The following is a 26,328-nucleotide window of genomic DNA, read 5'->3' as shown; positions in this document are numbered from 1 at the left end:
TCTCTCTAGAATTGGTAACACCTTCTTTGCAAATATATTATTCATAGCAAGTATTTCCCACGTGACTCATAAGCCTCAGTATTTCATAATCTCATAGATACCCTTAGAAATATTTTAGAATAATCATTTCATCATATTTCTATGGATTATGATAGTGATTCATAATCATTAATATTCACAATACATATATAAAGACAAACATCAACATTCCCATTGAACAAGTGATAGTGTTAAAGGTACTTTAATTTTTGAAAAAAACAAAAACAAGAGAAAACAGAACCACTAACTTTTCAACAAATTTCAAAATGAAATATATTATGCTCAGATTGGTGGACAAAATATTAAAGATTAATATTTAACCATACATTCAACATGAAAAGCAGACTAAAACCGCTTTTATAAAATGACATATTGAGGGCTTTACAAAGATGTCTTGGTTTATTTTTATAATTGTTAGATTTTATTTTCAGATGATAAAAGAAAAAAGGTATCATGTTCCTATTTGAAAGTACTTCTCTACAAATAAACTGTGTATGGATATAAGCTTTATTCCCAATAAATGATAATCAGCTATAATGCTTATATCTTCTGCTTAACATTACTTTTTGAAGTACTAGACACCTGACTATGCTGCATAGAAACTGGTCAGATGTATGCAAATATAGTCCCAGAGAAGATCATCTTGCTGAATTAGTATCACTTTTACATGCTGAATTTGTTATATTTTATCATCAATGCTCCTTATGTTTCCTGTATAAAACAAACAAAAACTGTGAAAGGGTCAAAACCACCTCAGCTGCTAACACTGTTCAACTGTGTCATTACCTGGAGGATGGTGGGTCACAGGCCTGCTGAACCTTACCACATAAGCTTGGCAGCTTTCAAATGAAATATATTTAAATTACTTTATTGATTTAAAAATTAGAAGTAGAAACAACAGCATTGCTTGGGAGCTAACTGGGAAACCTAAAATTTACCCCACAGGGGAAAAAACTCAAGTCGAGAGACAGTTTATAATTCTACCAGTTGGTTCTAGAACTCTGGTATCACTCAAGAAGTGATTTATATTAATATATAACATAATTAGAGTTGTTCTATGATAATAATTAAATGGTGATGTTTGGGTATCATATATCGTATCAAATGCCCACAAGTCATTGTTCTAAGTCAAACAAGCAAACTATCTATTATAGTAATGAAAGATGAACTACTAGACACACAAAAGAAAATTTAGAAACTTGAAAAATGTAAAAAAAATAGGTACAATTGAATAGAAATTAACCTAAGGGTACATTAGATAATAGATTTTATTTGTACATTTAAAAAATATAAAGTTTTATGCTTTAAGAATAATCATTTTATTCATGAGGACACAGAGCTAATATACTGCTTCTTTTAAAAATGATTTTTGAAATAGTGGACAGAAAACTGACAACAGTTTCAGTTGATTGCACTTATACATGGAAGGAGACATGTTTTTTTAACAAAGGCTGAACAGTAAAAAAAAAAATTGTGACATTTGGAAATATTTTCTAAATTATACTGAAAGGAAATGATGAAAAACCATATTCAACTGAATGACGAAACCATCTTTGTCTCAGCTGTGATCTGAGTCACTGACAGATTAGATGTGCACACTTCATACTGGTTCTTTATAAATCTGAGGTAGCACAGGTCAGCAGGCACCAGTTCTACAAGGCACCAATGGTTTTGTGTGATGTAATGCTAGCATCTGAGATCCAGAAATATCAAAAAATATTGAATATGGCATATAGATTTTTCTTCAATTTCCACTGATTTTAAATTGGATTGATATTATATTCACTATGCTTTAACTTTTTGTTCAGGAAGGTCTCTCCTCAAATCTAGCGGAAGAGTCCTTCACAAAGTCCCAAATGAAAACAGTTCCTTTAGGTATGGCTTTACGTTCAATTGAGCACAATGTCAGGTCTTGGTTAGAACATATCTGTTTTTCCTGTGACAAACACTTTCAAATAGATTCTTCCCCCCATGTCTTTATGCTCTCTGTTTAGGCATCAACAAAGACCCCTATATCTTCTTACTGTTTCCGAAAATCCTTCCATAATTTAGTCACATGACTTCAGAGGCCAAAACCTAACTGAAATATTCCAGGTTCATGGTGATAGTTCCTAGGTATGCCATGTAATGGGACAAATCCTTCATTAGGTCAAGATCATTTTACTAAAGTTCTGCCTTCGGGGTTGAGATGCAAATCAACAATCACTGTCTCCATAAACATCTTTCTCAAGCTTTCTTACAATCACAGAACATGGTCCAACAATTAATACTAGCTGTTAAAACCTCTTAGAATCTATCTACCATTTCCACTTCCTCTCACTAAGTATAGCATCTCTTGCATTTTTCTAATTGTTAACCTAATCATACTTCTAACTAGCTGGCCAAGAAATGAACTGCATTAGATAAACGTTCCATCACTGTATGATAAGTAAACAGTATGGTAAAGTTATGCTAATGTACCTATATAAAAATCTATGATTCAACTGGTTATTAAAATCTGTTCTGCTTAAAGCACTCAAACTCTCATTGTAGACAATTATAAAATTCCATTCAGGGGAGACAGAAATGATAACAGAGATTAACCAAAAGCATAGAAATATGCTAGTAAATAGTAGTTTATACATTCTGCTATTCATCTGTAAGTCTTCATTCTTCATAAATAGCATGTCTCTTGATAAACCTGTATTTTATTTTCAACCTACTCATGAGTTTTAATATTTTCATTTTTTTCCTATCTTCCAAGATGCTTTTTCACTTAATCAGTGATTTTCAAACTTCATTATTAGTGGAACTCTTTATTCCAATTAAATCCAATTAAATCTTACGGGGGGGGGGGGGGGGCCCAATATATAAAATGGGAAAAAGAAGAACTTCTTTGATACAAAGGGGAGGGGTGCCAGTAGACAGCCTGAAAACCACTGCTGTAAATCATTCAAGAAAATTGAAGCGAAGACACAGCCAATTGGAATTTCTTCATTTGCAGTGATTATAAACAATTCCTCCATTGTTTTCAATTTTTAAGAACACTTCTTGAGCACAGCTGCTTTTCCCTCAGAGCTCATTAACGGAACAAAAACACAGTGCCTTACATATAGTATTTAGGTAAATAAGTATTTGAATTCTTATTTCCTTTTTCATACTATTCAAAAGTGCAAAAAAGCATAAGATGTAATCCCACAACTAGGTTATTAAAATGAATTTTAAAAATACTTAACATGTGATAGAAATTTTTTTTTAATTTTCAGTTTTATAAATTGCTTTCATCTGAGTCCAAATACTATCCAAAAGGCTCCTTAGAGCCTCAAGAAAACAAAAATCACTCTGTAGTTACTGAGAAGATTATCTTCCCATGTAATGATTCTGTTGCTCTACTTTTGGATTGAAGAACATTCCTCAGTTATATATACCTGATTTGCTTGAAAGGCAAGGAAAAAAAGTCAGGTCAACTTTTAGCTTTGTCAAGCTTAGATTAGAAAGATTTTACAAAAAGTAAAAAATGAAAATTTCTTTTCTCAAATAAGCTCATTTGTGCTTTCCAGGCTATTTCCTCACATTCGTCAACCTCCTTCCATATAAATGGAAGGCTTTTAAACTGACTTTTTAATAAACCCATGCTGAACATAACCAACTCTGTGCTTAGCTTATAGAAAGCAGCCCTGTTCTTCTATGCTCCTCACTGGCTGGACAGGCAGCACCAGGTGGGAAATACGGCTCCACAGTCCACTCAGTTTGTCTGAATCCATGTGGCGGAAGGAGCTGGGAGTGTTAGAGTTGGTAAACCTCGCCCAAAGTAAATCTCGCACTTTCTCTTCAGTTTCCCTTGGGCTGACACTTGCTTCTAATGTTTCCTCCTCCAGTAGGATGGTCAGGACCAGGGCCACATCTTTAAAGGCAGCGTTCTCATGGTCACAATACTTGTAGAAGATCAAGGTGGAGCCTGCAGGAAGGGATTCAAAGCGGTGGACCACAGCAGCCTTCTGGCCCTTCTCAAATCCAGAGCTCAGCTTCTTGTCAACTGACTCCTTGACCTTATCACTGTCCTGAAAGGTTTTTCCAGCTCCATCAATCTGAATGGCAGAGACTTTCTGGGCAGATGTGTAGGCATCCGCAACGTGGTGGCTGAGGCACTTCAGGGTCTCTCTTCCCTCTTGAGCTGCTGTAAATATGATGGTGGCTGGCTCAGTGGGGTGTGAAGCATTGAGGTGCTTCTGGAGAAACTTACGTCCTCTCTGCCACAGAAAGGAACTCTGGCCTGGAAATTTATCCTTCAAATGGCTGAAATGAACCAAGAAGGCCTCCAAAGCTGGATTTTTGGGCACTTGCTGGGCCGGACAGGAATAATAGCTACTAACAGAACTTAGCAAAACAAGAATCAGAACCAGGAAGCCAAGAAAGATGGAGCCTATCAGAGAAACAGAAAATAAAAGACAAAATTAGAATGTGAGTCAGAAGTAAAGCCTGTGGTAAACTGAAAAAAGGCAGATACGCTGTCAGATTTTACTGGCCTGTGGTGAGTTTCTTTTGCCTAAGTCCTTTAAACTTTCAGCTGTTGAAATCTACTGGAAATACTTTTTCTTTAATTTCTTAAGAAGAAATTTGAAGGTAACAACATCTTTGTTAAAAGGTAAAATCTAAGTTTATATGTTTTTTGCTATAGCTACTGATGTGATTTAGAAATGAACTATCAGTATATTCTTCTACCATCTCAAAAGTATCTACTACCTACCTGTAGATAGGCCATTTTTTCCTAAACAGTCAAAATGTAAAAATGCCATTTGAGAAGTTAATACTTTCTTTTTCATTGAAAAGACAGCTTTAACAGGGAACTATATTCTTTTTTTTTTTTTTTTTTTTCCGGTACGCGGGCCTCTCACTGTTGTGGACTCTCCCGTTGCGGAGCACAGGCTCCGGACGCGCAGGCTCAGCAGCCATGGCTCACGGGCCCAGCCGCCCTGTGGCATGTGGGATCTTCCAGGATCTTCCCGGACCGGGGCACGAACCCGTGTCCCCTGCATGGGCAGGCGGACTCTTAACCACTGCGCCACCAGGGAAGCCCTATTCATATATCTTATAATAGCCTATAATGGAAAATAATCTGAAAAAAATATACATATATAACTGAATCACTTTGCTGTCCACCTGAAACTAACACAATACTGTAATCAACTTTACTTCAATTAAAAAAAGAACAGTTTTAGTTTCTTGTTTATGAAAAGCCCTTCCTCAGATGGGAATTCCCATTTTGTTAAGGATGGCAAAATATTGGCTGCCACCCCTAAGGGAAAAATCCCCAGAACTCTATTGCTCTATTCTAATATTAGTATCAAACATTAAAAAAAAATATTAAAACAATGTTAAAACTATTTAAATCTGCTAGTTTTCTAGGTACTTCTCTGAGAATTTCTGAATGTGAATCACTACAGTAAGACTAGTTTTGTTCTTACCATAGCTCCGAAAATCCTTTTTATTAATCTTCCTTATGGTATCCTGTACATTCTCCTTGTTTCCTTCCAATTTTTGTGTTTCTTGTTGATGTCTCTCAACCTCTGGGGAAAAAAAAAAAAAAAGAACATTATTTTTAGACAGTACACTAATGAGAGTGTGTATACCTTTATACCTCTTACCGAAGCAAAGAATTACCTGACAGGATTTCCATACTTTATAAAATTTTGTTTTATACAAAGCTAACTTCCTGTGGCTCACCATTACCTTTGTTCTACTTAGAATAAAATGAAATGCTGTGAAATTCACTTCAGGATAGTGTTGCTACACCCACAATCCTTCACTGGCTCTTACATCAAGGACAAAGAAACAAGCATCCTAATATTGCAGCCAAACGTATCTAACATGTGATTTAAGAAGGGATTTAAGAAATAATGTACACAAGACTCAACATCACAGGGCAATGATGCTCTAATTCCAGTGTTCACATCTCAAAAGGCTCCTGAAGACCCCCTAATATACTAATAACAGAGACATTAAGTTTAGAGACAGGAGAGATTACTGTACAGTAATAGCTTACCTTTGCAAAATAGCTTACAAAAGCAAGCTTGAAACAGTGAACGAGGTATACAAAGCAAGGAATACAAGGTTAAGAAAAGTTATGAACTATATAAAAATGTAGGTGTGGGGTGAGACACCAATCATAAAATGTGTGGGTGAAAAGGAGGGCGGTATTTTGTAGACTCTGAGCTAAGTCACTCTAGAGTCTAGATGTGTGCTTGACCCCAGCCAAATACCTCATATAACAATGAAAGCTGACTACTGCCCATAACCCTTACTGGAGAAATAACTCAAATAACATACTCTATTAACATAAAGAAGTAGAGTCATCCTCACCTATAAACGATAGTTCATTTAGTTATATCACACCAAAACACGGGTTTTTAAAATATCATGTCACAGAATTTAAGGACTGAAAGGATCTTTAATGATCACCTACTGTAGCCCCCTACTTTACCTATTGTGACAAAAGGTCCAGGGATGTTAAGGGCTTTGCCCAAGGTCACATAAAGAGACATGGCCAAGCTGAGATTAGAATGAGGTTCCTCATTTCCTAGATTAGCTCATTCCATTATATTATGTTGCTTCCCACACATAAACTGCATTTTTAAAACAGTATTTTCTTCCTCTACTCAGTGACCCTGCATACCGGTGAAATTCTGATGGCAGATAATGGTCCATACAAATCATATCCATTCATTCACTTAACAAATATTCATAAAGTCACTTCTCTGTGCCAAGTGCCACAGAAACACAATAAATGAGAGAGACATAGCCCTTGCCTTCCCTGAAGTTACAGACTATTCTAATATTAACTAATGAAACATATATTTGAGATCAGACATTGACTTATGGTGAAACATGGAATTGTAGCCCTTAGTCAAGTCCCTGATGAACAGAATGTCTTATATTTCTTTGCTCTGGCAAATAGGCATTTCAGACTGAGCTTTCAGAGTACTTATAAAATACAAATCCACACAGTCCAAATCCATAAAATCACAGAAGGTAAAAAAAGCTGGAAGAGACCAGCTGGATAGCATCTTGTCCTACTTCTTCAGTCTGCAAATAGGAAACTGAAGTACCAGGAAGTTGAGAGATTTGCCTAAGTTCACCCAAGTTAGGAAGTGGTAGGGCCACAACTAGAATCCTCATCTCTTGAGTTCCCGTGTAAGGACTTTGCACATTCCAACTATTATCTTTGTAAGGAATGATACGATGCTGTTCTCCTTAATATACAAGTGGGGGAAATCAGGTATAGAAAAATTAATCTGCTTAAAGTCCTATAAAACTGAAAGATGACCGAGTTAAGGGTCCTATACCACTGATGTTGGTTTTTAAATATACCTATCTCTTGATTTATGTAGCATTTAGTTTCCCCCAAAGTAAAAGATTTTAAAAAGTGAAAGTGAAGATATGCTCATTAGGAATAAGGAAAAAGCCAGAGGTAAATTTTTTAAAAGTCATGCCTTTAAAAAAAATCATACTGGATTAATACAGACAGCAAATAAATAAAAACTGTTAAAAAACACAGCTTATGTGTGGGAAGCAACTTAATGTAGTGGAATGAGCTAGTTTAGGATATGAGAAACCTCATTCTAATCTCAAGTCAGTTATATCTCTTTATGTGACTTTGGGCAAGGTGCAAAGGCCTTAATCCTATGAAGGAAAGAGAAGTTCTCTGAAAAGAACAGTACAAAACAGGACAAGCTCAGGGGTTCTCTCACCTGGTGCCGGCAGTCGCTTCCTCAGTGTGTCCTGGCTCTCCAGCCCTGCACTGGAATGCCCAGGACTCTGGGTATCCTGAGGGTCAAGGACAGGTGGCTCCTGCAAAGCTCCGGGTCTGTCGCTCACATGCTCAGGGAGGGCTGCAGAGCTGCTCACTAAGTGTGCGTCTGTTCTTCCCACTTTGTCACTTGGAGAACAGTTGGGTTCTGGATCCAAGAGGTCTTCACCCAGACTTTCTGAAGGGAGCGGATGCCCTTGTTCTCCACCCTGGAAACTCTGGCTGTTCTCACCTTCTGTATCCTTTGGATATTTCCTATCATCTGTTTCATCTGGACTTTCTGATTGATCATCTGTATCTGTACTTCCTGGACCAACTGATTCTACCTCTTGGTGGTCTTTGTTAAGACCAGAGGCAGGGTTTGGGGTCTGAGCTTCTTCAGTGGGACTTGCTGTCACTGTAGTCTCCTGTGCCTGACAATTTATTGATGGATCATTTTCCAAATCCTTTTGAGGGTCTATTGAGATAAAAATTTGTAATTTTTATTTAAAAAATTTCCCTATATTTTTGTATTTTAACAAGGTCCCTGATTAATAAAAATATTTATATAGATTTTTATGGCTTATGAGGCACTCTTCCTAAACATTACTTCTCTTGATTTTCACTAAAGGTGACTGATTAAACAAATTCACTATCATGTTAATCTAACAAATAATATGAATGTAAAACTATTTTGAATGACAAACCAATTTTTGGTAGTATTAAATACATCCTCTTCCCTAATGAAATAACAGACCTAGGCAATAATCATCAACAGCAACTAAAACCATTATGCAAAAGGATAATGAGGAATTTTATGAACGAGATGAGTGAGACTGACAACTGCTGAACCCACTGATCAATCTTAACACCACAAAAAGAAGGAAAACCAGACATTACTATAACCTCTCGAATTCAATGCAATAGGAAGTACACCATACCACTTATGAAGTATTCTTGCCAAACTGAATCTGAATCTGATCAAGCTTCTAGAGCTAACTACCAGTTTCCAAGAAACACAGGGATAGAGGGATACATTAAATTATGCCTCAGGAATGTAATCAGCAAAACCCATAATGAGGGAAATTCTAAGGGACAAAAGACTTTATTTAATAACAGCAGGAAATAAAAATAAATGGCAAGAAAAAAAAAGGAGTAACCTATTGATTAAGAGGTACTTGAATACATCAACAATGTGTGGACCACACTGTTTAGATTCACTGTCCTGCAAACCAGTTGTTAAAGAAATATTTATGATATAATCAGAAAACTTTGAACACCAGATATTTGATGAGACTCAGGAATTATTGTTCATCTTCTATTTATGATAAAGGTATTGTGATAGTGTTTTAACAAAGAAATCCTTATTTAGAGATAAGTTTCAAGTATTTATGGCTAAAATTATGTGACACCTAGAATTTGCTTCAACTCAATGATATGGGGGTAAGGAGAAGTAAGGGAGTATAAATGAAACCACATTAGCCATATGTTGACAGCAGATGAAGCTGTTTGATGGGTACATGAGATTCATTTCCTCTCTCTACTTTTATATGTTTGAAATTTTCCATAATAAAGCTTAAAAAAAAAAAGAGCAACCAAAAAGATGTATCAATCAAATGCAGTATGTGGCCCAAATGTAAAGAAAAAAGAATTTAAAAACCCAACAGTGAAGAAAAAAAAAAGTATGAGACAATGGGGGAAATGTGAATACTGGCTGTATATATGATGACAGCATGGAATAACTATTAATTTATTTTTTAGGTGTGCTAATGCTATTTTGGTTCTTTTTTTTATTTTTTAAATCTATCTTTAAGAGATGTAAACTAAAGTATTGACAAATAAAATGATATAATGTCTTGGGTTTGCATTTAACTATTCCAAGGCAGGCAGCAAGAGTACTATTATGTAGGTAAAAGTTGAAGTTAGATTTTGAGTACATGGGACTTCATTATACTGTTCTACTTTAATATATTTAAAAATATCCTTAATAAAATATTTAAATATACCCTTCTCTTCTGAAAAACCTACTTCATATTTTGCCTATTTTATATCATATATATATATAGACACATACACATAAGTAGGATGAAGAATTTAAATTTCATCTTTCCTTATAATTGAAAGATCCCCCTCCAAATATATAGCATATAGCTTACTTGATTTTTAAAAATTTAACTCTAAAGATCTGTCTACCATCTTTTTTTAAGATGCATTGTAATTTTTCCAATACTATAGCTTCCTACTATGGGAGTCTCTAAAATATAACTCTTTTTCATAATTAGGGTCTGGTATTATGGTAAAATTCAGTAAATATCAAAGAATAGGAATCATAACAAATTAAGCAATTACGTTAATTTCTTTTTTACTTCCAAACTTCAGTTTTAGTCACCAGAGACTTTCTCTCTAGCACAGCCCTAGTTTCCTACAGCACAAACCTAGTGTTGTACAAACTAGTCTTACCCTCTGGAGGATCCCTAAGTGCTCTGTCGGTCATATTTGCGTTTTATCTCTTCAGACTTTGGGATACTTTTTGTTAGTGTCTGGTTTTCCTTGTGCAGATGTCTTGTTTTCTTCTTGTCCCAAGTCCCAACAGGCTCATGCTTCCCGTGGACCCAGGAAACAAGGCATATATACAGGGACTAAAATAAAATGAAAAAAATTAAATGACTTTTTTATTCATACATGGGAGAAATGCCAATTTCAGCTTTATTTACTAAATCTGTTTAGTTTGAGTAATATTTCCTCTCTGAAACTTTTCTAGTGAAGAGAAAGTGTTTTCTGGCTTTCATGAGGATCATATTCCAAATCCTAGACTACAAACTGAAGAAAAGCTTCAGATTATTAACCTTGTATAGACGCCATAGCCTTCTAATACATTCCAATGTGTCTGGAAGGATGTAAAAAGTAAGACCAAGTGACCAGAATCTTGAAGAGAACATCTTTGAAACTTAAATGAAAAGTAATTCTAAGAGTAAAAATTGAAATGAAAAGTAATTCTAAGAGTAAAAATTTAAGTCACTGTTGAGTTAATCACTGCAGATTTCCTTTATGTCTTCAATTTCTGTCCCATATAAATTTCTCAGAGTTTGCCTATCAGAAGCTTTCACTTATCATTAACAAGTAACAATGCACACGAGCTACCTACAAACTAAGATGGCTGTCTTGGTGTTAGGAAGAGGAAATACACATTTTGTGTTTAGTCACTGCCTTCTTAGTGGTTTTCACACAGTATTCTTTTGTAAAATATGGAGACAGGTATCTCTTTATACAATGCCCTTCTATACAGTGCTCAAAGAAGACTAAATATAAATGATTATGATCTTAAGACATTATGTTTACTCTATAGCCTTTAATTAAATGTTTCTGTAAAGAAACACAAAAAAATAAATGATTATGAGCTGTATATAAAAGGAATAAAAATCAGAGGCAATTTATAAGCAATAAAACTTAATCATGTCATTTTATAGTTAAATCTTATTTTTTTGTCAAAAACCATACCACTCAAAGTTACTTAACCTTCACTATCTATAAAAATGATTAAGGATTGCTATGATGACTAAATATAAAATATGTGTGAAAGAGCTTTGTAAAGTGCTACATTTTTTGGATAGCCTAGTTGAGAAGTTAGTCAACTAGCCTTTTTTGTGTCCTTCTCACAACACTCTTTTATAAAATCTAATTTTACAAGTTAAAAAATTTAATCCCAAATGCCTAGCACAGATCTTAGTATACAGCAAGAACCCCATATTTTAATTGAAAAGAATATGAATAAGTGAATGAATGCTTGAATGTACGAATAGAGTGGTGTCAACTATAAACTGAATGTGAAGGGAGGGGTTAAAAACAGGCCTCCTTTCTGCTGGTGTGAACACTTAGAAACAAGTCTCAGATTTGGAGGGTTCCTTGTCACCCTTTTATCTGCTTCAGACTCCTGGGACTGGGCTTATACATCTCCTTTTCATTACCATCATATGTTGCAATGAGGGTTACCTCCTATCCTATTTTGTGATAGAAAATAAAAAGTCCCCAATCCTTTAAAAATAAAGTCCGGTTACAAAAATTTTAGAAAGCGAAGATGCTATTCACAATAACTGTAAGGTACCTCATGATAAAAACTAAAAGGTACCTAGTAATAAATCTAACAACACATATGCAAGAATTTTAGAGTAGGGTGAAGTTTATGGTATGTAAATTATACCTCAATAAACTGTTTTAAGAAAAGAACTTTTAGGGAGAAAAGTATAAAACTTTACTGAAGGACATAAAAAGGACCTAAATAGAGAAATACATATAGACGGTAAGACTCAAAGCCATTTAATGCCACTTCTTTCCAAATTAATCTATAAATTCATTGCAATTTGAAACAAAATCTTGAGACAATTTTTTTATTGTTATATGTTTCTTATGGAATGAACAAGTTGACCCTAAAATTCACAAAGAGCAGTAAAGGATTGAGAAGAGTCAAGATAATTCTGAAGAAAGAAAAAAGAATTTTGAAGAAGGGGGGATATTTTTACCAGATATATCAAGATGTTAAAAACAATAGGGCATTGGTGTAAGAGACAGATTACACAGAATAGAGAGACAAGAAATATATGCATACATAAATAAAGGAAATTGAGTGACAAAAGAAAAAGAATGGATTAGTGAATAAATAGTTTTGGGACAAATGACTTTTCAAATGGGAAAAAAATTAGATTTCTACCTCCACAAAAATCAATTGCAGATAAGAGACCTAAATGTAAAGAGCAAAACTTTGAAATTTTTGGATGAAAGCATGGAATACCTTTATAATCTCAAGGTTTTCTTGATCAAGATATAAAATATACAAACCATAAGGGGAACTTTGACAAATGTGATGACGTTAAAAATGTTAATCTCTAGACAAATCATCAAAATCATGGTTAAAAGATAAATTCACTGACTATAAAGATATCAGCGACACATATAATCATTAAGAGATTAATATCTAGAATACATAAAGACTACTGCAAATCAGTAAGAGACAAATAATGCTATTTTAAAAGCAGTGGGCAAAAGAGATGAACAAGCAGTTAAATAAAGAGGACATCTAAAAGTCTACTGAATTGGTAAGAAACTTAGTCAAGGAAATGCAAAATGAATTAATGATGAGATACCATTTCTCAACCACCAGATTGGCAAAAATTTTTAAATCAGGCAATACCAAGTGTTGGTGAGGATTTGGAGATACAGAGATCTTTACTGGCAATGAAGTAAACTGTTGTTATAGCTTTGGAGAGCAATATGGCAATACCTAGTTAAGACACACACACATTCTATAAATCGGCAATTCTTTTAGACATATACCTTAGAGAAACTTTTCCTCAAGTGCCCAATGATGTTTGTAGCAGCATTGTTTAAAATGAGGAAAAATGAGAAAATCTTAAATGTCCATAAATAAGGAAGTGGAATTTTTAAATTGTAGTATATTCTTTTTTTTTTTTTTTTTTTTTTTTGGTACGCGGGCCTCTCACTGTTGTGACCTCTCCCGTTGCAGAGCACAGGCTCTGGATGCGCAGGCTCAGCGGCCATGGCTCACAGGCCCAGCCGCTCCGCGGCATGTGGGATCTTCCCAGACCGGGGCACGAACCTGTGTCCCCTGCATCGGCAGGTGGACTCTCAACCACTGCGCCACCAGGGAAGCCCATTGTAGTATATTCTTAAAACATAATATTGTATATAAATTAATGAGTTAGATATCAAAAATTTATAAAGGTACAATATTAAAGCATTTATATAAAATTTAATAAACACAATAATATATAGAGTGATTCAAAAATAATTGAACAAGTAACTATATGCTAATAAAATGGACAACCTGGAAAAAATGGACAATTTCTTAGAAATGCACAACCTTCCGAGACTGAACCAGAAAGAAATAGAAAATATGAACAGACCAATCACAAGCACTGAAATTGAAACTGTGATTAAAAATCTTCTAACAAACAAAAGCCCAGGACCAGATGGCTTCATAGGAGAATTCTATCAAACATTTAGAGAAGAGCTAACAATCTATCCTTCTCAAACTCTTCCAAAATATAGCAGAGGGAGGAACACTCCCAAACTCATTCTATGAGGCCACCATCAGATACCAAAACCAGACAAAGATGTCACAAAGAAAGAAAACTACAGGCCAATATCACTGATGAACATAGATGCAAAAATCCTCAACAAAATACTAGCAAACAGAATCCAACAGCACATTAAAAGGATCATACACCATGATCAGGTGGGGTTTATCCCAGGAATGCAAGGATTCTTCAATATACACAAATCAATCAATGTGATACACCATGTTAACAAATTGAAGGAGAAAAACAATATGATCATCTCAATCGATGCAGAGAAAGCTTTCAACAAAATTCAACACCCATTTATGATAAAATCCCTCCAGAAAGTAGGCATAGAGAGAACTTTCCTCAACATAATAAAGGCCATATATGATACAAACCCACAGCCAACATCGTCCTCAATGGTGAAAAACTGAAACCATTTCCACTAAGATCAGGAACAAGACAAGGTTGCCCACTCTCACCACTATTATTCAACATAGTTTTGGAAGTTTTAGCCACAGCAATCAGAGAAGAAAAAGAAATAAAAGGAATCCAAATTGGAAAAGAAGTAAAACTGTCACTGTTTGCAGATGACATACTATACATAGAGAATCCTAAAGATGCTACCAGAAAACTACTAGAGCTAATCAATGAATTTGGTAAAGTAGCAGGATACAAAATACACAGAAAGCTCTGGCATTCCTATATACTAATGATGAAAAATCTGAAAGTGAAATCAAGAAAACACTCCCATTTACCACTGCAACAAAAAGAATAAAATATCTAGGAATATACCTACCCAAGGAGACAGAAGACCTGTATGCAGAAACTTATAAGACACTGATGAAAGAAATTAAAGATGATACAAACAGATGGAGAGATATACCATGTTCTTGGATTGGAAGAATCAACACTGTGAAAATGACCCTACTAACCAAAGCAATCTACAGATTCAATGCAATCCCTATCAAACGACCACTGGCATTTTTCACAGAACTAGAACAAAAAATTTCACAATTTGTATGGAAACACAGAAGACCCCGAATACCCAAAGCAATCTTGAGAAAGAAAAACGGAGCTGGAGGAATCAGGCTCCCTGACTTCAGACTATACTACAAAGCTACAGTAATCAAGACAGTATGGTACTGGCACAAAAACAGAAAGATAGATCAATGGAACAGGATAGAAAGCCCAGAGATAAACCCATGCACATATGGTCACCTTATCTTTGATAAAGGAGGCAAGAATATACAGTGGAGAAAAGACAGCCTCTTCAATAAGTGGTGCTGGGAAAACTGGACAGCTACATGTAAAAGAATGAAATTAGAACACTCCCTAACACCATACACAAAACTAAACTCAAAATGGATTAAAGACTTATATGTAAGGCCAGACACTATCAAACTCTTAGAGGAAAACACAGGCAGAACACTCTGACATAAATCACACAAGATCCTTTTTGACCCACCTCCTAGAGAAATGGAAATAAAAACAAAAATAAACAAATGGCACCTAATGAAACTTCAAAGCTTTTGCACAGCAAAGGAAACCATAAACAAGACCAAAAGACAACCCTCAGAATGCAAGAAAATATTTGCAAATGAAGCAACTGACAAAGGATTAATTTCCAAAATTTACAAGCAGCTCACGCAGCTCAATATCAAAAAAACAAACAACCCAATCCAAAAATGGGCAGAAGATCTAAATAGACATTTCTCCAAAGAAATAGACATTTCTCAATATACAGATTGCCAACAAACACATGAAAGGATGCTCAACATCATTAATCATTAGAGAAATGCAAATCAAAACTACAATGAGATTTCATCTCACACCAGTCAGAATGGCCATCATCAAAACATCTACAAACAATAAATGCTGGAGAGGGTGTGGAGAAAAGGGAACCCTCTTGCCCTGTTGGTGGGAATGTAAGTTGATACAGCCACTATGGAGAACAGTATGGAGGTTCCTTAAACTAAAAATATAACTACCATATGACACAGCAACCCCACTACTGGGCATATACCCTGAGAAAACCAGAATTCAAAAAGAGTCATGTACCAAAATGTTCATTGCAGCTCTATTTACAATAGCCAGGACATGGAAGCAACCTAAGTGTCCATCAACAGATGAATGGATAAAGAAGATGTGGCACATATATACAATAGAATATTACTCAGCCATAAAAAGAAACAAAATTGAATTATTTGTAGTGAGGTGGATGGACCTAGAGTCTGTCATACAGAGTGAAGTCAGAAAGAGAAAAACAAATACCATATGCTAACACATATATATGGAATCTAAAAAAAAAAAAATGTTCATGAAGAACCTAGGGGCAAGACGGGAATAAAGACACAGACCTACTAGAGAATGGACTTGAGGATACAGGGAGAGGGAATGGTAAGCTGGGACAAAGTGAGAGAGTGGCATGGACGTATATACACTACCAAACGTAAAACAGATAGTTAGTGGGAAGCAGCCACATAGCACAGGGAGATCAGCTCAGTACTTTATGACCACCTAGAAGGGTAGGATAGCGAGGGTGGGAGGGAGGGAGATGCAAGAGGGAAGAGATGTGGGGATATATGTATATGTATAACTGATTCACTTTGTTATAAGGCAGAAACTAACACACCATTGTAAAGCCATTATACTGCAATAAAGATGTTAAAACAAATTGAACGAATGAAAAAAAAATGAACCAACTACTGATACATACCATAACATGGATGAATCTAAAAAGTGTGATGAGCGAAAAAAGCCACACACAAGATTATATGCCAAATGATTCCATTTATATGAAGTTCTAGAATTGCCAATGGTCTGCAGTGATGGAAAACAGATCAGAGGTTCCTAGGGGAAGGACTACTGACTGGAAAAGGGCATGAGAAAACCTTCTGGAGTAATGAAAGTGCTTCATATTTTTATTGAGGTAGTGTTTGTCACCAAACTTAAAATCTGTACATTTTATTGCATGTAGAATATCCTCAAAAAACTTTTTTTCAAATAACAACTGAATGCTTTAAAAAACGTATTACTTGGAAACGGGGTTGTGGTCAATAAGCAGTCTGCAAAGAAATCATGAGAGATATTTCAATAATCTTGCAAATGTTCAATATACACCTTTCTTGTCACAAGGCACACATCATTCCTATAGCCCATTTCACTCAGACCCTTTGTAACATCGTTGTACATAGCCAAAACGTAGTCCCTCGAGGCTACAAGGAAGAAGTGGTACAAACACAGAGGTTCTTGACACATCCTCACAAAAAGTCACATGGTGGGGTATCTGGGAGATCTGGAGGCCACTATTCCAGAGGCAGGTCAATCTTTTCAACAGTGTCCAATCAATACCAGGAAATGTATACATTAGGAATCTCTGGACTGTGTAATAGAAGTGAGGCAGAGCCTCATGCTGATGGAAAATAGGCATGTTGGAGACTTTCTGCAGCTGTAGGAAAAACCACTCCATAAGAATGTCCAAAAAAAAATACCTTTGATGGTATCTTTTGCAAAAAGGAACTGATGAAGTGAATCCCTTTCAAGTTCAATTGTGAAATGTTGGTTTTCAGTGCCCCATTTATGGAGGTTATGATTCATTTTTCCACTTAAAGAAAACAGCCTTATCACTGGTAGTTATCTCCACTTCTCTGTGACCCTGAAATCTGCACCAAAACTTATTGTTTTGCTTTAACTGTCTCCATGAGGGCGTGAACCAGGTTAAAGTAGTAAGGCTGCATTCTCCATAACTGGAGAAAATCAACAGATAGTAGGCTGAGGGATGCCTACTATTTCGATATCCTGAGACCTCCCTGAAGAGGGACACAAATTTGCCTCAGTGCCTCTTCTTCTGTTGTGGCTACCCTGTGCTCTGTCTTTAAGATGCACCTTTTCTGCTCCATCTCAATGTACCAGTGGTAATGTTTTGTCAGCCTGGTAGGTGTTCATTGTCTGGTATATGGAATGACCTTTGCACTGCAGTAATACAACCAAGTTTAGCAGACTCCAACACATAAAATTAAATGTTGTAAGGTTATCTCTACAGATTGATGCATAATACATGTTTATATATGAATGTTACTGAGTAATAAAATTTTGAAAGTGTTCAACTATTTTATTGCTCTGTACATTGTTTAAACACATGAACAGAAAGGATATATGCTTGCTTCTATGGAGGAAAGGACAGGAATAGGATGAGAACAAGAATCGGTTTCAACTGTACCTGTAAAGCCTCTAAAAAAAAGAAAAAAAAGGTATATGTGGCAAAATGTTAGCGCATTTTATCTATTTTTTCAAATTGTAGTTGATTTACAGTTGTGTTAATTTCTGTACAGCAAAGTGATTTGTTATACATATATATACATTTTTATATTCTTTTCCATTATAGTTTATCACAGGATATTGAATATAGTCCCCTGTATTATACAGTAGGACCTTGTTGTTTATCCATTCTGTATATAATAGTTTGCGTCTGCTAACCCCAAACTTCCACTCCACCCCTCCCTCCACCTTCCCTCCCTCTTGGCAACCACAAGTCTGTTCTCTATGTCTGTGAGTCTTTGTTTCGTACATAAGTTCATTTGTGTCATATTTTAGACTCCACATATAAGTGATATTATATGGTATTTGTCTTTTTCTGACTTACTTCACTTAGTATGAGAATCTCTAGTTCCATCCATGTTGCTGCAAATGGCATTATTTCATTCTTTTTTATGGCTGAGCAGTATTCTGTTGTATATAGGTACACCTTCTTTATTCATCTGTCAATGGACATTTAGGTTGTTTCCATGTCGTGGCTATTGTGAACAGTGCTGCTATGAACATAGGGGTGCATGTATCTTTTTGTTTTTGCAATGCCATGCACCTTGCAGGATCTTAGTTCCCCGACCAGGGATTGAACCTGGGCCCTCGGCAGTGAAAGCACGGAGTCCTAACCACTGGACCGCCATGGAATTCCCTATCTTTTTGAATTATAGTCTTGTCTGGGTATATGCCCTGGAGTGGGATTGCTGGACCATATGGTAATTCTTTTTCGGTTTTCTGATGAACCTCCATACCGTTTTCCATAGTGGCTGCACAAACTTACGTTCCCACCAACAATGTAGGAGGGTTCCCTTTTCTTCACACCCTCTCCAGCATTTGCTAAAATTTGTAAACGTTTTAATGATGGCCATTCTGACTGGTGTAAGGTGGTGCCTCATTGTAGTTTTGATTTGCATTTGTCGAATAATTAGTGATGTTGAGCAGCTTTTCATGTGCTTCTTGGCCATCTACATGTCTTCTTTGGAGAAATGCCTATTTAGGTCTTCTGCCCATTTTTCAATTGAGTTTTTTTTTGTTGTTGAGTTGTATGAGCTGTTTGTATATTCTGCAAATTAAGCCCTTGTCAGTCGCATCATTTGCAAATATTTTCTCCCATTCTGTAGGTTGTCTTTTCAGTTTGTTTATGGTTTCTTTTGCTGTGCAAAAGCTTGTAGATTTAATTAGGTCCCATTTGTTTACTTTTGTTTTAATTTCTATTGCCTTGGGAGACTGACCTAAGAAAACACTGGTATGATTTATGTCAGAATGTTTTGCTTATGTTCTCTTCTAGGAGTTTTATGGTGTCATGTCTTATGTTTAAGGCTTTAAGCCATTTTGAGTTTATTTTTCTGTATGGTATGAGGGTGTGTCCTAACTTCGTTGATTTACATGCGGCTGTCCAACTTTTCCAACACCACTTGCTGAAGAGACTGTCTTTTTCCCATTGTATATTCTTGCCTCCTTTGTTGAAGATTGACCATAGGTGTGTGGGTTTATTTCTGGGCTCTCTATTCTGTTCCATTGATCCATATATGTTTTTGTGCCAATGCCATGCCATTTTGATTACTGTAGCTTTGTAGTATCATCTGAAGTCTGGGAGGCTTATGCCTTCTACTTTTCCCTTTTTCCTCAGGATTGCTTTGGCAATTCTGGGTCTTTTATGGTTCCATATAAATTTTAGGATTATTTGTTCTATTTCTGTGAAAAATGTCATGGGTAATCTGGTAGGGATTGCATTAAATCTGTAGATTGCTTTGGGTAGTATGGCCATGTTAACAATATTAATTTTTCCAATCCAAGAGCATGGGATATCTTTCCTAAGTTAATGTATATTAGACCTGGGTACATAGGTGAATGTTATTTCCTGCACTTTTCTATATGATTGATGTTAATATATTTTTTAAATGAGTAATCAAATAAAAATATATTAGCTTCTGTGAGGAAAAGTAAAAATCAAAAGAAAAGGCCTGTGGTATGATGAATTGGGAGATTGGGTTGACATATATACACTAATATGTATAAAATGGATAACTAATAAGAACATGCTGTATAAAAAAATAAATAAAATAAAATTCAAAAGAAAAAAAAAAAAGGAAAGGCCTGTAATGGTAACTCTGAGCCCACACACAATGCACTTATGTTACAGAGGCACACTTCAACCACAGCCTCCTATACATTTTGTCATATCCAGTTGAGAAGAGATAGGACAAAGAAAAGCTACCCATGAGAACAAAATCAGAGCTGGGAGAGCAGTAGGACCTCACCCAACCTACGCCATCCTGGAAACCTCAGTCTTATGATGTATGGACTATTAATATTCCTTCTATTTTACAGATAAGGAAACTGAGATATAGAGATGTTAAGAATCTTACCCAAGAACACACAACTAGTAAAAAATATATATATGTATCATAAACATACTATAAGGCATCCTGATTCTATATTTGAATTGTGACTCTAGCACATATGACCTGGGTAAATTTGCACATATTCTTCAACTCTTCTCAAATTGCTTATTTTGGTGTTGTGAAAGTCTCAAGTGATATAATAAATCATGTAGCAACTACATCTACCACAATTATGATTATAAATGGGCCTAAAAAATATGACAATGATTTGCCTTGGGTCATTCATCCCACCAGGCCTCTTAATCTTTACATCTAAGACCATTTGACATACATAATTACAGGATCGACCTCAGTCTCAAGATTAATCTTGTTCTTCACCAGGAAGGATTTAAGAAGTTTTTAACAATTCAGCATCAAGTTCTAACAATTGGCTTTAATCCCTGTTCTAAAACTAAGACTCTCCCTCATCCCTAGTTCTAACTTCTGCCTCATTCTCTTATACCCTTCCTAGTCCTAAAGACGTACTACATGCCATATGATTGACATATGTTACCACATTTAAACCTCACAACAGTATGAGGTAGGTATTACTACATAACCTATTTCACAGATGAAGAAACTGGATACAGAAAGGTTAAAATGCCCAAGGTCATTTAATAGTGCCAGAATCAGAAGACAAACCTAGGTCAGCTGGCTCCAAAGCTATTATTTTTCCTCTATAACAAGTAGTTTTCAAGCTGTGTTCCCAAGCTTCCATGGAGACTCAAGGGCTGCCAGAGGAGACTGAAGAGATAGAAGGGGTATGGCTCAACTCACTTTTACAGATATCTGTATTCTGCTGATTGCCACATACACTTTGGATGTCATGGAATTCTTTCTTGCGTGCCTGTCTGCCTGGGCTACCTTCTCCTACAACTTAGAGATGAATCTTAACTTAGTCACGCACAACTCAAGACAGACTCTGCTTTAGTAGGTACTTTCCAGTTGCCCCAACACAGTTTCCATTAACTTCCACTCCTAGGTCTGCATTAAAATAACAGAGAGTAGTTCTAGAAGTCTAGAAATGGCCACCATTACGTGTAAGTAATTATCAACTCTCCTACAGTACAGAAGTATAGATTATTATGGCTCATATAATCCAAAACAGTGAATCAACTGTCATGAGAATTTTAAGAATACACTTATACTTTAAAATTCATTATTCATAACTATGAAGTAGAGTATTTTAGAATAATCTGCAATATTTTAAGCCAAGTAAAGTCATACTTAAAAAGACCGAAGCTGAAAAGCTACAAAGCTTTCTAAATTTTTTCCCTTGCTCAATTTTATGAACTCTACCCCATGATGTTAGTTCTGAGAGCTGACCATATATCAGGTATGTAATGATAATCATGTATGAAGGCAAAGTACCCTTCTTAATGTAATATTAAAATTAGTATTTTTGATTCCTTTCTCTTGCCTATATACTCACATACCTTATAATGACAACACACAGAACTGTTTTTGAGGAGGGCTACAATAGAGCCCTCCTCACAGTTGAGAAAAATGACTGAGTTACAACCTGAAATATCAGCAGTGACCTTCACTCTGATGTGAAACCTCTTTATATGTCACCAGCAAAGTACAATAACTATCACTACCTTACAGTATTATGAGTATTCAGTTCCTATTCTTTTTTTTTTTTTTGTGATACGCGGGCCTCTCACTGTTGTGGCCTCTCCCGTTGCGGAGCACAGGCTCCGGACGCGCAGGCCCAGCGGCCATGGCTCATGGGCCCAGCCGCTCCGCGGCATGTGGGATCTTCCCAGACCGGGGCACGAACCCGTGTCCCCTGCATTGGCAGGTGGACTCTCAACCACTGCGCCACCAGGGAATCCCTCATTTCCTATTCTTTTAAGCCAGATAACTAAATACCCTGGATATGCTGCTATGGTATTTCTCAAAGTATAGTTCATAGAGTACCTGCATAAGAATCTCCTGAGGCACTATTTGTAAAATGTAGCTACCTGGGCCCCACAAGCAATCTAAGGAATAAAAATTTCTGTAAGATCGGAAAATTTGCATTTCTGACAAGCTCACCCAGGCACTGATTTGAAAACCAATTGTATAAATCCATTTAATATGTCCTTACTATTTAAGAATGAGATTGGTTAAAACAAAGACCCTTTCTCTATTTTGCCGATATTTAAAATTGCACACATGTAGTGCTTTTTGGTATGTGTCTGAAAAAGTTTAGGAGACAATAATATTGATCATAACACCACACTCAAAAGCAATACCTCAAAGTAAATTTTCACTTTTTAGAAAGAGCTTTAGGATAGTGTAGTTCTTAACCAATGGTAAATGATAAACTAATTAGTCTTCACTCAATTTAGCAGTCCACACAGTTTATTCAGCAATAGAACAGAAGAGAACTTCCATCATGACAGACATAAGGCAGATACAGGGCAGATCTCTGGGGTACATTCTTTAAGCAGACTAACAAGTGACTTTTTAACATGTGGCAGGCATGATTTGTTGCATACAAACAGCCATTCATTCCTTACTTCTTCCTTCCTAAAAGAGCCCTGATTTTATTAGGGGAGACAATGTGTCCTACCCAGGCAGTGCAACTCCATTCCCCTCTGCCAGGTTTCCCAGGTTCCTCTGTGAATCAAGGATGTAAGAAAAAATCTGTGAGGGACTTTTGAGAAAGATCTTCTTCCCAAATAAAAGACACAGACTTGAAAGGAGAAAGCTTTTTGCTCCTTACTTCCAGCCTTTGACTGGGACTGAAATGTCTGGAGCAGCAACAAGCTACATTGTACTCGGTGAGAACTATGAGGACAAAAAGCCAATATGCTAAAGATCCCAGAGGGGAAAGATAGCAAGAACCTGGGGCCTTGAGAACATTGTTGAGTTGCTACACAAGCACTGGATTATCTAGAATCTTAAGTGGAATTTTTAAATTGTTCAGTGGCCTCTGAGATGTTTTCTAAGTTTCTTAACCTGAACTCTAGTTTCATGATTCTTATGAACAAGTGAAGGCCAGAATGAGGCCAATGTCAGGTAAGACCTTCTTAGTTCTAAGAAAAATGCTTCCCCTAAACTGTTCATAATATATATGCAGTCAAGCTGGGTAACTCCTTTCGTCACGTATCTCCTAGGACAGGTACTTTTCCATTGCCAGGGGAGGACATTCTAAGTTCAGTCACCACAAAGACAGGATAGTCCTTGCTTATGTAGAGCCAAGGAGGTGTAGACAGAGGCATTTCTGCATGTTTTTATTGTCACCTATATAGGTGCTGCCTGACTGAATGTGATTCCTCTGACAGTGACCAGTTATGGATAACGTCATAGCCACACTGAGGATAAGCTAAATAGAGCCAATGATGAATAAATGGTTATATATGAATAAATTTTATATATATATATATAATTATCACTGATTAATATTTAAGAGGTGGAATTTAGAACAATATAGTTTATTATTAAAATGTTTATTTGTTTTACTGGAATAATCTAGAATTCAGCTACAAGGATGCTTTCCCAGAAAAGTTTTCACTAGAATATAATGAAAGTACACACAGTATGGGGCTTCTCCTCCAGGACTACCATGTCATAATAACGTCAATAATTAGGCTGTGGAGATTTTTAGGAGTAAGCTAATTTCAAAACATAGGAGATATGGATTAGTCAGGTTCTAGATGAACAATCTGGCTTGGAATACTGATTAAATTCATGCTGAAGAAGAGATGCACAGACCCTGGAAGCATATCCAACAACAATTTAAGCAGTTTCCCAGAGTAGTGACAGTCTGGATCAGATATAGAAAGGAGTCATTTTTCCATCTTCCTTGGGCTACTAGTACAAAACCCTCTAGAGTCTCCATGATTTTGACTGTTTCAGAAGTTATTTGCTTTGGCCAAGTTTTTTGTTCAAGGTTTTATCTGTTCTGGTCAGGATTAACTGTAATGCAGGGTTAAAACCAGCAACTCTAGAGTCATGTATCCTTTTTCTAACCAGTGGAGGACCCAGAAGAAATGGGTGGCAAGCTTTTTCAAAGGTCCACCTGGTAAGATTTTGGGGAGCCCACTCAAGTGGGAAAGACCAAGGAAGAACAAGGCTTCTATTAGCAGGATTATCAGGATAACACTCAGGGCAATAATCAGCTCTGTTAATACGGTCTAAGAATACTTGGTAACATTCATTCTCAACCAGTTCAGTTTGGTACAACCAGTGGCCTAGTTCTAAACTAGGGAACCACTGCTGTCCACAGTCAGGGCAATGTGAATTATCTGAGAACATTGGGACCTAGAAAGACAACACAGAAAGCAATGTAACTGTAAGAGGCAACAATGATAAAGAGAGACACCCAAACAACCAGTCCTATTACAGGTTTGGTTTAGCACTTTCTCAGTCCAACCACCATTACTTGGAGAGGGTAAAATGTGGCTTGCACCTCTGTGCAATTCTTCAAGATTTCGTTGTCTATTTTTCACTCACTTGCAACCCAGTCTCTGAACTCAGGGACTGATCCAGTCTATGTTATCAGTCACTTACTAACAGCACAGATCTCAGAATAGCTCCTTTAAATTCCAGCTTCTCAAGAAAAGATAGGGTTCTAGTCTAAGTTAATTATTTTTTCTTGTGTGTTATCAGCTGGTGGTATCATGCAGAGGCATCTGGCTTACTCTGCTTTGCTGGTAAGTTATTATGTCTGCTTGGTGAAACAGAGGAGCTGACAGGTCCAATGGGTCTTTGGTGGGCGCTGGCACTCTTGCCGTTGTAATACACGTACCCAAGTCTTAAGGCCTTGGCACTTTATAGCGATGTAGAGGGGTCAGGAAAACCTGGCAGAGTCCTCTTGAGCGTGGATCCAATGAAGTCTTTCTTGGGAGGACCTTAATCAGGACCCAGTCACAGGGAAGTAGCTGCTGTTGAGTTGGTTGAAGGGTCTGGGAATGCTTCACATACCTGTAAATAATAAAACTTCAGACGACTCATGTGGGCTTTGAGTTGCTCACAATATTATTAGAAACATGCATTTGGATGAGAATTGTCTCATGGGTTTCCCCATAACAACTTCATATGGGTTCAAACCAATTTATCTGTTGGGAGTTATTCTTATGCTTGATTGGGCAACAGGGAGGATTTTGGTTCATTTAAGGTTTGTATTAGCTTTATTTTAGGACTATATATTTCTTTTTCCTACTCCTTTGGAACTTTGGGAATAATAAGGTCTGTATAATCATGGTTAAGGTGGTAAAACTTTGAGATTTCTTGTCTCTCTTCTGTGAAATGGGTGCCGTATATATAGTTCTCCCATAATGGGTGGGATAACATTAACAATGGTGACAGCCTTCTAAAACAGACTTCAATCCATGCAGGGAAAAGCTTACAAAATTATTAGATAATATTCTTAATAACTAACCATAGGAAGTTGGATGAAATCCTTTTGAAGGCTGAAAAAGAAAACACAAGGGACACGTCTCATTGTCCACATCTGCCTTTATAGGCTCATATGCATTTTAAGTTTAAGAAGGCAATTAAGGCACGGTCCTGAGCTATTCTTGGAAAATATATAGTAAATCAGTTGGAATTTACAGATGCTTTCATCATCTTTGTACTCCTTCATGACACTGAATGTAACAAGTAAACAAGGTAGGGTAGAGCAGGATGCATGGAACAACTAGACAGGCACCTAGGAAGTGCCACAGATCACCAGAGCACAATATATAGTCTGCCTTTCTCCAGTGTTCTTTTGTGAATTCTGAGGACTGATCCTGTGAGAGCACTAAGGGACACTGGGGAAGATGTG

General features: G+C 36.4%; 2 protein-coding genes across 5 annotated transcripts in view; both read right to left on the bottom strand.

Moving 5' to 3' along the window:
- Nucleotides 1–225: 225 nt before the first annotated feature.
- The window catches only part of LOC101328171 (torsin-1A-interacting protein 2), a 41,609-nt gene continuing 15,506 nt past the window's right edge, over nt 226–26,328 (bottom strand). For 3 of the 4 annotated variants that reach the window (XM_019952557.3, XM_019952558.3, XM_073803781.1), the window contains exons 2-5: nt 10,265–10,443; nt 7,767–8,282; nt 5,484–5,585; nt 226–4,441 (exon numbers count right to left, since the gene is read on the bottom strand). In XM_019952557.3, coding sequence (XP_019808116.1) covers nt 3,681–4,441; nt 5,484–5,585; nt 7,767–8,282; nt 10,265–10,298 — 1,413 coding nt within the window. In that variant the 5' untranslated portion in view covers nt 10,299–10,443 and the 3' untranslated portion in view covers nt 226–3,680. Of the gene's footprint in view, nt 4,442–5,483; nt 5,586–7,766; nt 8,283–10,264; nt 10,444–25,308; nt 25,448–26,328 lie in introns of those variants that run through there. The other variant, XM_033854149.2, reaches the window with a different exon arrangement.
- On the bottom strand, nt 22,895–25,314 carry LOC101329106 (torsin-1A-interacting protein 2). Its single transcript, XM_033854189.1, has one exon. It carries the CDS (start codon nt 24,813–24,815, stop codon nt 24,420–24,422), a length of 396 nt encoding a protein of 131 aa, XP_033710080.1. The 5' UTR covers nt 24,816–25,314; the 3' UTR covers nt 22,895–24,419.

Source organism: Tursiops truncatus, chromosome 1 (assembly GCF_011762595.2).
Source record: "Tursiops truncatus isolate mTurTru1 chromosome 1, mTurTru1.mat.Y, whole genome shotgun sequence".
Classification (NCBI taxonomy): domain Eukaryota; kingdom Metazoa; phylum Chordata; class Mammalia; order Artiodactyla; family Delphinidae; genus Tursiops; species Tursiops truncatus.
This window is presented reverse-complemented; position numbering and strand designations above follow the sequence as displayed.